The sequence below is a fragment of the Mus pahari genome, chromosome 1 (assembly GCF_900095145.1).
Source record: "Mus pahari chromosome 1, PAHARI_EIJ_v1.1, whole genome shotgun sequence".
Classification (NCBI taxonomy): domain Eukaryota; kingdom Metazoa; phylum Chordata; class Mammalia; order Rodentia; family Muridae; genus Mus; species Mus pahari.
The window spans coordinates 114210559-114223170 of NC_034590.1; the positions used below are offsets into that span (position 1 = coordinate 114210559).

Sequence of the window (12612 nt, forward strand, 5' to 3'; positions counted from 1 at the left end):
CTATACAGAGAAACCCTGTCTCGAAAAAAGAAGAAGAAGAAGAAGAAGAAATATTTGATTGTTCCCAAAGTTGTCATGAAGGGGCTCACAAGGGCTTAGAAGATGCTTAGGGACGGGGCAGCTGCCTGATATCTGTGACACTCTGCCAGAGAAAAAGTGGGGATTAGAAATCTTTTATTCCAGGCTGTAGTGGCACACACCTTTAATCCTAACACTTGGGAGGCAGAGGCAGGCGGGTTTCTGAGTTCAAGGCCAGCCTGGTCTACAGAGTGAGTTTCAGGACAGCCAGGGCTACACAGAGAAACCCTGTCTCAGAAACAACAACAACAACAACAACAACAACAACAAAAAGAACAAACCCAAGAAGTTGTTTGCCTGTTTTTAATTTTTAAGGATATTTATTTTATGTATGAAAGTATATATGATGAGTACACTGTAGCTGTCTTCAGACACACCAGAAGAGGACGTCAGATCCCCTTACAGATGGTTGTGAGCCATCATGTGGTTGCTGGGAATTGAACTCAGGACCTCTGGAAGAACAGCCAGTGTTCTTAACTACAGAACCATCTCTCCCTCCCCAGTAAAGAAGTTTACTACTAGCCGGGCGTGGTGGCGCACGCCTTTAATCCCAGCACTTGGGAGGCAGAGGTAGGCGGATTTCTGAGTTCGAGGCCAGCCTGGTCTACAAAGTGAGTTCCAGGATAGCCAGGGCTATACAGAGAAACCCTGTCTCGAAAAGACAAAACAAAAACCAAACAAATAAAGGCATGTACTTCTAGGCCTGGACATAATCCTCTGTTTACATTTTAAAAGAAGAAGAAGAAGAAGAAGAAGAAGAAGAAGAAGAAGAAGAAGAAGAAGAAGAAGAAGAAGAAGAAGACTACATTTACTGCTCTCCCGAGGGCCTTAATTCATTTCCCGGCACCCACATCGGGCAGCTTACACCCAGCTCCAGAGGTCTATTAGACCTGTGACCTCTCTAGGCATCTTCATTCATCAGCACATCCCCTACACACAGATAGACACACATATAAACAATCCCCCCACCAAAAAAAAAATTGTATGGAACTTTCAAAGAATAAAAAGTTTTGTGAGCTTTTGTTTTGTCTTGTTTTGTTTTTGTTTGTTTGTTTTCAATCAGCAAAAAAGCCCCTAAACCAAGCCCTTCTGTCCTGTGTGGGCCCTGAGAAAACAGCAGAGGCCACGGGAGTTCTGCCCACTGCTCCCCATACCACACAGTCCGTGAGATGTCAGATTAGAAACCCAGTCTCAGCACCACACAGGGCTCTGGAGATTCCTGGGGACTAGATCTGCATCCAGAGGCCTCAGAAAGCAGCAGGCACCGGCTCCTCTTTCATCAGGAGAGTCTATAAAGTAACAACAGCGCCCCCTGCTTGCAAAAAATCGCTTTCCCTTTTCTTTTTCTCCCCCCCCCTTTTTTTCTTCAATTTTCTCCAGAGGGGGGTATACCCCCAAAAACCTAGGCGTGGGTGATCAGAATCTCCTGGGCACGCCCATCTCACACTCTGTCCATGTAAGCCTCGGTTTCCTTCAGGATTCATTCCCACATTGCTGTAACTATAAAAAACCACTTAACCTCTCATTCTCCGTGTGAACAGTCCAGGCTCTTGTTCTAGACATGAACAGAGAGATCTTAGGACTCCTATGTCCACTCTTCCAAACAACACAAGTCAAGCCCAAAAGCAGGCTGATGTAACTGGCACGGAGTTCACCACGTGCCCAGGGAGTAGCAATTTGTGGATTCACTGTCACTCCTGTGCCCTGAGACAGGCCATCCTGCCTTTGTCACACACAAGGCTCCATCTTCACCTCTCAGGATGTGCATCCTTGGGGGCGCTCTGTCACTTTCCAGAGTCCCATTTTCTATCTTATTCAGAGGTGGAAGTAAAACCCACCCTGGAGAAGAATGTTCTTATGGGAGCCCCCAGTGACCCAACAGACTTTTCTCTGATCACTCCATTACCAACATCCCTAACTCTTCTGGGAGTCCCTGAGAAGAGAGCAGAGTGGGGATGGGGTGCTGCCACCCGCATGCCACCCTCCAGCCCAATTTGGGGGGACTCCTCTGCCAAAGCCTCTGCCAACCTCCCCAGTACCCCACATTTATCACGGACATTAAAACAAAAGCGGCAGGAGAAGGCAATTAAGATTAATAGCCCGCGCTGTCGATTGAGAATCACAAGGGAGAAGTAATTAGATTTTACAGGAGACACCGCTCTCTAAAACAAGCCTCACAGCATGGGAGTCCCCGGTCCTGAGAGCCTTCGGTGATGTCTTTTTGTAAAGGCTTTCCCGGTGACATTCTCCCAGAGCTTCGTCATTAATGCCAGTCACTGATGGCGTCTGAAAGTGGCGTGTTTCTCATTGAGATTCATCAGATCTGCCATTTCTCTGCTGTCCCGCCCCTGCAGACAGACCTCCCATCACCACGGAGCTAGGCCAGTACCTTTTTACCCAAACCAGCCTCCCGGGGCCCCACATACAGGAGTTGGGGGGTTGGAGGCATAATGAGAAAGGATAAGCGCTGAGCCAAAGCCCCCTGCGAGGACCCTTTCTTCCAGGCCGGGGAATTCTCTGCAGGCTGCCTCCTTTCTTTGCAAAAGCGGCTCAAGGAGAGGCCCCCATTCTCCTCCCACCTGACCCGCCGCCAGCAGCGTCCACCGTTGCTCCTAGCTGGCCCCCTCCTCTCCGGTACGCAGCTGTCCCCTTGCGCACAGACTCAAGGGCCTGATCACCGACCCAAGAGGGGACCCCGCGGTATGCCGTTACTCCGCGCGTTGGTCAGTCCACCCTTCTCAAAAGTTGCAACCCCAGTGACGTTCCCCTTGTAGACTCCACGCGCGAGACAGGCAGAGGACGCACAGACGGCGACTGGCAGCGCAGTGGAGGCCGAAACTGGGGCTGAAGCGCCACCTAGTGCGCGCCACACGCTCCCACGAGGTCTCCACCGTGTAGGGCAAATATCCATGAAAAGGGAGCCTAGGTCTGGGGCCGGGAGAATGAGGGAGGGTAGGATCTGCGAGAGCTTGCTAAAGGAGAGATTCAAAACTCAAACAGGGGGATACGGAGGCAGAGCTTTGCGTGCCTTCTAGTCTCTGTGACTGTCCCACGCGCATCCCTCTGAAAGCCCATGGCCTGAAGACTTCAATAATTAATAGTAAAATTAAAATAGCCTATTCATTAACTACCAAGATACTGTGCATTAAACACTTGCTTCCCAGGCCGCGGTCGCAAAGGGGGGGCTCCTCTTCTGACAGATCTGGCCGGCCTGGGCGGGGTCACTGGGTTGGGGCTGAATGGGTGTGTGCGGGGGGCGGAGACTTGATGCAATTAGGAGGAGAAATGCTCTGATGCCCGGGTCACCTACCCGCGGGGCCCACGGGACGAAACGTATATAAGGCCGCGTGCCCGGAGCCGCCCCACTGTCGGAGCAGTAGCGCTGTGAGCCCGCGCCACAAGCACCCAGTTGCTTTGTGGGCTGTGCCTGCCCTGCGCCTGCAACTTGAGTCCTCGCTGCATCGCAGTCTCTGCGCCAACTTTGTAACGGCCTTCACGACCTTGAGGTGCCATGGCAAGAAAGTGGAACGGGCGTGCGGTGGCCCGAGCCCTGGTCCTGGCCACTCTGTGGCTGGCTGTGGCTGGGCGTCCCCTGGCCCAGCAATCCCAGTCTGTGCCAGGTGAAGATCCACTCTTTCTCTACGGCTGGGGCAAGATTACCCGCCTGCAGTACCTGTACTCCGCTGGTCCCTACGTCTCCAACTGCTTCCTCCGTATCCGGAGCGACGGCTCTGTGGACTGCGAAGAGGACCAGAACGAACGAAGTGAGTATCATTCAGCCCGTCCCCTCCGGACCCTTAGGACCCAGAAGCACGTGGGTGTGTCACCGTGGCCTTAACATCCTCCCACTCCTGACCTCCAGACTGGAGCTGGGGAAGGGCGATGCAGTGTGGCCCCGCCGTACCCACGTGTTGCTGGGGCCCGGCAACTTCTTTCTCTTGCTCGCAGATTTGTTGGAGTTCCGCGCGGTCGCTCTGAAGACGATTGCCATCAAGGACGTCAGCAGCGTGCGGTACCTCTGCATGAGCGCGGACGGCAAGATATACGGGCTGGTGAGTGTTCCTCCACGCGGCAGGATGCTCGCGGCCGCGCTGGGTCCGTGTTTGTTTGTTTGTTTGTTTTTCACCTCCTGCTCAGGTCCAAAAGGAACTTCGAGGGCAAGGTACCAACGATAGTGGGGCTAATATTACTCTCGCCCGCCTTGCATAAAGTGATGGCCCCAGGCTGTAGCGGGGGGAGCAGGGAGACCAGCGGAGCTGTCTAATCTTCCCAAAGACTGGGCTGACCCCTGAGTCCCATTCAGCTTTCGGCCCCTTTGATACTGAACAGGAAAAACCTACTTCTGCCCTTTTCTCTCCTGCGTGTTCGTGGTCCTCGATTTCCTCCCTTTCCCTCAAGTAAAGAAGAAAAGAAAAGAAAAGAAAAAAAAAAAGGGAGGAAGGAAGGGTCTTTTCAATCAATTTCTATGTCCTAGGTCCACGGTGTGATGCAAAAATTAGATACTTTACAAAGTCCCCAAGATGCTCATCTGCTTGTGACTGGGGGGAACTGGAGTGAGGCGAGATGGCTAGGTTCACATAATCCCTAAAATCGGTAGTCATGAAGTATGTAAGGCTAGTGCTCTGCAGGGATAGAGGTTGGGTTCAAAGAAGCCTTCAGCCCTACCTCTGGCAGTACCAACGGAGGCTGCGTGAGGCCCCCCTGTGGGGAAGGATGGCTACCGGACTTAACGTTTTTTGTTGTTTAGTTTCTCTAAGAGTCCCAAAATTGTTTGTGGCTCTGAAGTTGATTTATCTACATGAAAAGACCACAGAGAAAGGAAAGTAAGAAAGGGGTCTGCAGAGAAAGGAAGGGGCTGCAGAAGAGGGGGGGCTCTGCTGCCTGGCTGAAAGCTGACACCCCAGACCCAAGCAAATCTCCTGTCTGTGTCTTCCTGAAGTCTTTATTTGTGCTGGGCAGGGGGTCCGACCCCCATTCTGCACTAATGTAAATAGTGTAGGAAGGCCCATGGGAGCTTTGCCCCCCAATTCTAGTGCCACCCTGGATCTGGTAGGCTTAATTCATTACAAACTCTCCTTTTTAAAAATAGAAGCCCCATAATCCATTGTTCCTATATGAAAAAAAAAGGGGGTGACCAGTTGTCCATATGAATTCTCCAGGAGAAGTACATTCTGTGTTTATCTACAGTTCACATTTTTTTTTCAGGGAACATGGCCCTTGCTGCCTGGTGGCTCTGTCCCAGTGCCATCAGCCAGGGCAGGAGCAATTGGTTCTTGGAATTAGCCTGTTATCAGGGCCTTATCTGCCAACTGTCTTCTACCTGCAGTTCAATGACCTCTGCATGCTTAGCCTGTGCTTAGTGAGTGGTGTAGGCTCCCCAAGGGACTGTGGCACCAGTCTGGGAGACTGCCACTGGTACCTCTAGCCTGGGGACTAGGAATATTCTGGTACTCCGGATCAGGGACAGCTTCCCACTGCATTCATTTCCGGCCACCCACAGGGTGTGGGCTTGGGGCGGGAGGAGCTGCGGATTATCCGGCAGATCCTGGACAGCTGCCTCCGAGGGGGCTTCTCTTCTCACAATGGTAGGAGACTCAACCACCTCAGCCTTAGAAAAGCTTCCTGAGCTGCTGGTCAAGACAGAAAGGGTCCCTTCATCCCTGGCCCCAGGCGAGGCTACAGTTACTCCCCAGAAAATGTAATCTCACTGGGAGTAGAGTTTTGGAAAGTTGATAATGATCAGATTTTAATGTCACTAGTTAAAAGCCAGGAAGATTTGCACACCGCCATCTTCTGCATGGGTGCCGCTCAGCCTAAGGTTGGGGTGGAAGCGAAGGCTGAACTGAGCTGGTGGAGTGGTTTGCCTAGCACGCTCAAAGCCCTGGGTTCAACTGAGCACTGCATACACCCAGTTCAGTGGGGGCTCCTTGCCATCCCAGCATTTGGGAAGTGGAGGCAGGAGGATCAGGAGTTCAAAGTCAGCAGGGTCCCGGAGGAATCTGTTTCAAAATGAAAAATCCAGGCCTAACATGGTTATAGATGCCTTTAATCCCTGTACTCAGTGACAGAGGCAGGTGGAGCTTTGAGTTCTAGGCCAGCCAGGGCTATGTATGGTAAGAATCTGCCTCAAGAGAAAGTGGCTGGATACTTCTGGGATGAGCCAACAGACAATCTCATGTAGCCCAGGGTGGTCTTCAGTTCTGGATTTCTTGCCTCCACCTCTCAAGGCGTGGGATGGTAGTCGAGCTCAGCCATACCTTGATTTCTGTGTGCTTCAAGGCGGTTGATAGAAGAAGCACGCTGCTGGTTACCGCTGGGACGGGTCACTCGCTCATGCGCACAGCCTCTTGTCTCTTTCTCCAAAGATTCGCTACTCGGAGGAGGACTGCACCTTCAGGGAGGAAATGGACTGTTTGGGCTACAACCAGTACAGGTCCATGAAGCACCAACTCCACATCATCTTCATCCAGGCCACGCCCAGAGAACAGCTCCAGGACCAGAAACCCTCAAACTTTATCCCCGTGTTTCACCGCTCCTTCTTTGAAACAGAGGACCAGCTGAGGTCTAAAATGTTCTCCCTGCCCCTGGAGAGCGACAGCATGGATCCGTTCAGGATGGTGGAGGATGTAGACCACCTGGTGAAGAGTCCCAGCTTCCAGAAATGACAGGATTCCGGCAGCATGGAGAAAACCCCAAGATCCCGTGGACCTCCCCTCAGGAGGCTGTACATATTCTCAGTCTCACATGGACCCTGTCGTGTTAGTGGCTAGACTTGATCATGAACCTAAGTTGACAACCTGCCTGGCTGCCATCGGAGCCCCACTGACTTTGGAGGCTGCTGGCATGTGCCCAGGTTACTCCAGTTCTGTTTGAATGCCTCCACTAACGGGGACCTCGCTCCTGTGAAACATTCTTAGTTTTGAGCCAAATCTGTGAGTTGGATGGTTTTAGCAAGGTAGCCAGAAGGTATGGAGTCAAATGATAAAATTCATGTATAGAAAGTGGGCTCTGCCGGGCGGTGGAGGCGCACGCCTTTAATCCCAGCACTTGGGAGGTAGAGGCAGGTGGATTTCTGAGTTTGAGGCCAGCCTGGTCTACAGAGTGAGTTCCAGGACAGCCAAGGCTATACAGAGAAACCCTGTCTCAAAAAAACAAACAAACAAAACAAAACAAAACAACAAAAAAAGTGGGCTCTGAAGTATATATTCTCTATAGGGATCTCATGGGAATCTTAGCTTGCCCTCCCCACCAAATGTCTCCTGGCCAGAACTAACTGGGGTTACAAACTTGGAACAAAGCCTTGCAGGATGGTCTTAGGATTACGAATTCCAGCTGACCACATAGCTTCCTCTTCCTCCACTTATAAATGTCAGATGGAAGTGACCCTTGGCTGAATGCATAGCCAAGCTGCCACTTGTGCCCCAGGGGCTTGTCTTGGTCCTGTGACTCCAGATTTCCAGGGCCTGGATCTGCTCCTTTGACCTTTCCCAGAGTTCACCTGGGCTCTCCAACCCCAGAGCAGGTAGCTTATGGGCCATCCAGTTGTGTCCCCAGCTCCTGGCTCTCAGTCCTGGTCACCAAACATTGTGAACCAACGTGTCTTCTGCCTGTGTCAATTTGGACCCCTCATTTACAAACAAGCAACAAGATTAGGAAGCCCCAAATTCTTCATTGGCAGCCGGGGAGCTGTGGAGCCCTTTCCCTGGCACTTATGTGGCAGCATGATATTTATAAGTAATTTATTGTGTGTGTGTCTTCTATTTTCTTACTTTATTTATGCCCCAGATCATATTTATGTACATGACTTGTTTTTCTACATTAAAAAGGAGTTGGTTTGTATCAAAAGTTATTTGTTCTGTTCCAAGTGGGGTGCAAAGGAGGCACAGGTGGGGGGGTCACATGACTGATAGGGGCTTACAGGGGGCCTGGTGCCTTTGTTGCCAATGGGTGGCTCCTTTTCTGACTGCTAGGACCCCTCATACCCAACCTCCAAACGAGGCTAGGAGGATACCATAGCTTAAATCATAAAGCCCCACCCACCATTGGCTTTTTACCAGTTTGGGACATGCTAGCTGATGGGAGTGTGGGTGCAGAAGGGCTTATTGGAAATTCACACACACACACAAACACACACACACACACACACACACACACACACACACACTCACCCTTCTCTGGGTCTTACTAGGACAAAGCTTCTCTATTATATAGTTCTGGCTGTCCTGGAACCTTAAGTAGACCAAGCTGGCCTTGAACTCAGAGATCCATCTGCCTTTGACTCCTTAGTGGTGGGATTAACAGCATGCCCCACCAGACCCGGGTGTCACTTAAAGACAGTCTCTTTGTCCAGCATCAAGTGCAGAGGAGAACCTGGCTTCATGCATGATGTCTGTCTGTCCAAGCTGCCTCATTGGGAAAGTCAAAGCTTGCTTAAACTTTTTGGCAAATTCCGCTGCCATCTAGCAACCAGGGCTTTACCACGGGGCTAGCTAGCTATCCACTGCCCCCACCCCATCCCTAGCTGCAAGGCAGGCTGGGAAAGCAAGTGTGACTGACGCTGTAAGTAGTGCTGGGTAGAGGTGACAGGTCTATGTGTCTCAGCTGGTGGGTTCAAGAACAATGGCTGTCTGAGTCTTCTGATTGCTAGAGGAGGGGCAGGAGCAGGGTGGCTCTGAGGGGTCAACCGAGGGCCTTTGCCATCCGTGGCTCCTAGGCACTGTGAGAGGAGCAGAGGTGAGTGTCCTCCCCACGGGAAACAAAGAGCTCAGACGTTTAGCCTTTTACCTCTGTTGGATTAGGAACTGACTCTGGAAAAAGCTTCCAAGGACCAGAAAGGTGAAAGAGGGTGGGGGTGGGGCGAGGAAGGGCTGAGTGGCCCCTGGGAAATGGTGCCAGAGATGGAAATGGGCCTGGCCTGTGACACCGCTGAGGTGTGTATTTTGTCCTGGTCCCCATTTCCTGCCAGACAGCCTTGGACAACCTGGGAGTCTCAGAGGAGATGTGTCTTTTGGTATGCTAATGGTCTCGCTGAGCTGGAATCCCTCACTCAAGGTGAGCACAGACACCCGGCCGGCGCCGGCGGGAAGAGCTGGTGTTGGCCTGGTCTAAAATGCCAAAGCTGGCGGTCTGACCCACAATACCTGTTCCACGAAGTGTCCATTAGTTTCTGCCTCGGAAAAGCTTCTGGAAGCCTCTGAGCTTACAGCTCAGGTGGCACTCAGGAGATCTGAGAAACACGGAGCCTTCTCTACACCCTGACTTGCTGCATCTGCCCTTCCGGGCCCTTTACAGTCTAAGCGCGGGTCTAATCCCAGCCCTTGGGAGGCAGGTTCCAGCAGATCTCTGAGTTTGAGACCAGCCTGGTCTACAGGGTGAGTTCCAGAATAGCCAGAGATATGAAATGAGACGCTGTTTCCAAAACAAAACAAAACACCAGTCTGCTGTCTAATATATATTAACATAATATATAATCAGTGGAAACCCAGGAAGAGGGGTTTTAAGTGGTCACCGGAACTTGTAGTCAGCGGGACCAAAGCGTAGGAGGAATACTGAGTTGGGGGAGGGGAATCGCATCAGCAGGGTCGCTTGCTGCTGCCCCGGGCAGGTGTGACAGAACTCGTGTGGAGGAGGGCGCCCTGTTGCAGTTACCTGGTAGAGGTGAGAAACCGCGGAAGGAATCTGCATTGTATACAGACATGATATACTTTTTCCTCATTCTAGGACTCCTCTCCCCCACAGTGAAGACAACGTTTTTAGCGACGAGGCTGGGGGTGGGGCTCTACCAAGGGTGTTAGTAATCGCATCACATGCAGTGTGTCTTGGTGCTATTTTGTTTCCTGTTTTGTTTTTTGAGGCAGGATTTCTGCCGGAACTTGCTCTGTGGACCAGGCTGGCATCAAAATCACAGAGACCTGCCTGCCTCTATCTCCCAAGTGCTGGGTTAAAGATGTGCGCCGCCACTCCCCCGGCAGCTTGATGCTTTTTTTTATGGCGGGTTCTTCACAGAGGTTTTCCTTGTGCCCATTTGTTTTAAGGAATTTCATCATTGCTGGTCAAGGATTCCTGCTGCAAATGTTCATACTTCTTGCCTTGTGATTTCCTGTTTATTGTTTTTCTGAGACAGGGTTTTCTGCCTCAGTCTCCTGGGATGATCATTGTGTGCCAAGTGGTAATTTCATATCATTTCCTCTCTCCTTCCTTCCCAGCGTCTTCAACACTTCATGCTTGCTCTCTGCCCAACCTTCCCACAATGCTCCCACTGAAGACAGTAATGAACCACAGGACAGGGTCTGCAGAGAGTGACACATGGTCTGTGTTTGCTGTCCATCTTGACAAAACAGCAGTAAAAAAAAAGAACTGGCTGCAATTCTCCTGCCTCATTCTCCCAAGCTGGGATTATCTGAGACATCATGTCTGGATTTAGACATTTTTTTTTCCCCAAAAAACAATTCCTTTATTTATTTTTTTGGTTTTTCGAGACAGGGTTTCTCCAATTCCTTTATTTTTATTTTATGTATATGGGTGTTTTGCCTGCAACAGACTGCATGCACATCATGCCCTTGGAAGCCAGAAGAGGGCATCAGGTACCCCAGAGTTACAGATGGTTGAGAGCCATCCTGTAGGCACTGGGAATTGAACTTGGGTCCCCTGCAAGAACAGCAAGTGTTTGTTTTCGAGACAGGGTTTCTCTGTGTAGCCCTGGTTAAAGGTGTGCGCCACCACGCCTGGCTTGCAGCAAGTGTGTTTTTGTTTGTTTGTTTTGGGGGGGGTTGGTCTTTCGAGACAGGGTTTCTCTGTGTAGCTCTTGGCTGTCCTGGAACTCACTTTGTAGACCAGGATGGCCTTGAACTCAGAAATCCACCTGCCTCTGCCTCCTGAGTGCTGGGATCAAAGGCATGCGCCACCACCGCCTGGCCGCAGCAAGTTTTCTTAACCACCGAATCATGTCTTTAGTTTGTGGACTTTAAAAGTTGATGCTAGGGCTGGAGAGATGGCTCAGCAGTTAAGAGCACTGACTGTTCATCCAGAGGTCCTGAGTTCAAGTCCCAGCAACCACATGGTGATTTACAACCATCTGTAATGGAATCAGATGCCCTCTTCTGGTGTGTCTAAAGATAGCTACAGTGTTCATGTAAATAAAACAAATAAATCTTTAAAAAAAAAAAAAAAGTTGATGCTAGCCAGGCGGTGTTAGCACATGCCTTTAATCCCAGCACTCAGGAGGCAGAGGTAGGTGGAGATAAGTTTGAAGTTAGCCTGTTCTGATCTATATAGAGACTATCAAAAAATAAAATAAAATAAAATCCTGGTGTGGTGGCATATGGCTTTAATTCCAGTACCAGGGATGCAGATGGAGAGGCAGGAGGATGTCTGTGACTTTGAGGCCTATCTGGTCACCTCAGTGAGTTTCAGGATAGCTAGGACTACATAATGAAACCCTGACTCAGAAAACAAAAACAAACAAACCAAAAATTAAAGAGATAACTAAGACGACCCAGGGTTTCTGCATAGGTCTGTGAGGACACAGGCTTCAGCGACCAGGCCTGCCCACCTTGATCTCAGGGGCTACCTGACCTACCCCTTCATAAAATTTTGTTCTGGCAGTCCTAGCAGACATTAATAAGCATGAATACGCGTCCGACCTCTCATTTACCGGGTTCAGGAAGGTGGAGGCCTAAGGTGGCCAAGGGGTTTGTGTGCCTCCTGTGGTCTGGTGTCACATCTGGAGGCTGGGTGAGGAGGTGGGCAGCACAGCCTGGAGTGACCATCAATGGGGCCAGTCTGGACATCTTGGGTATACTATGCCCTGAGCTGAGGGGATCCCAGTGTGTCTGTTGGCTGAGTGTCCAGTTGTGGCCGGCCAGGAATCTCAGGGTGTGTCCTGAGTGACACCAACCAAGTCCCTCCCTAGTTCTAAAAGTAAAGCTCGACTCTTCCACGACCCTTATAGTCATGGCTAGGGGCAGAAAGAAAGAAATGAGACCTAAAGATTTTTGCGGGGAAACCGCGATTGGCTGCGCCGCAGAGCGTCCGAAGCGCAAGCGCGCCTCCTGGTGGTCCATCACGGAACTCGCCGCGCGAGGATGCCTGCGCTTCCAAAAATGTCCGGTGCGGAACTGGCGTGGGCTCAGAACCTGCAAACTGAGAGGTGAGGCGATGCGGATCCAATTGGTGCAAGACACACTGAGCCCTTAGTGCAGTTTGATCTGAGGGTGGCGACTGCTTCTACCCGCCTATAGCTGCAGATAATGCCCAGGCGAACAGAGGTTCTCAGAAGGAACTACTATGTGACCGGAGCCCACAGGCAGCTAAAGAGTATTTAGTCCCTTCCACAACCCCAAGGTGCTATGCATCGAGAGTTTGCTGTGGTGGTGGCTCACCTGTCACCACAGCATTCAGGAGATTGACTTGATATCATTAAGATTTCAAGGCCAGCCTTGGCTACATCATGAGTTTGAGGCTAGCCTATGCTACATAAAACCCTGTCTCAAAGGGTAAGCAAAAAGGGGTCTTGGAGGAGACAGCACAGCAATG

The 12612-nt window shown here is 50.9% G+C and overlaps 1 protein-coding gene across 1 annotated transcript; it reads left to right on the forward strand.

Moving 5' to 3' along the window:
• Nucleotides 1-3589: 3589 nt before the first annotated feature.
• On the forward strand, nucleotides 3590-7082 carry Fgf19 (fibroblast growth factor 19). The gene is made up of 3 exons (XM_021216925.2): nucleotides 3590-3842; nucleotides 4027-4130; nucleotides 6444-7082. Exons 1-3 carry the CDS (start codon nucleotides 3590-3592, stop codon nucleotides 6741-6743), a joined length of 657 nt encoding a protein of 218 aa, XP_021072584.1. The 3' UTR covers nucleotides 6744-7082.
• The last annotated feature ends 5530 nt before the right edge of the window (nucleotides 7083-12612 follow it).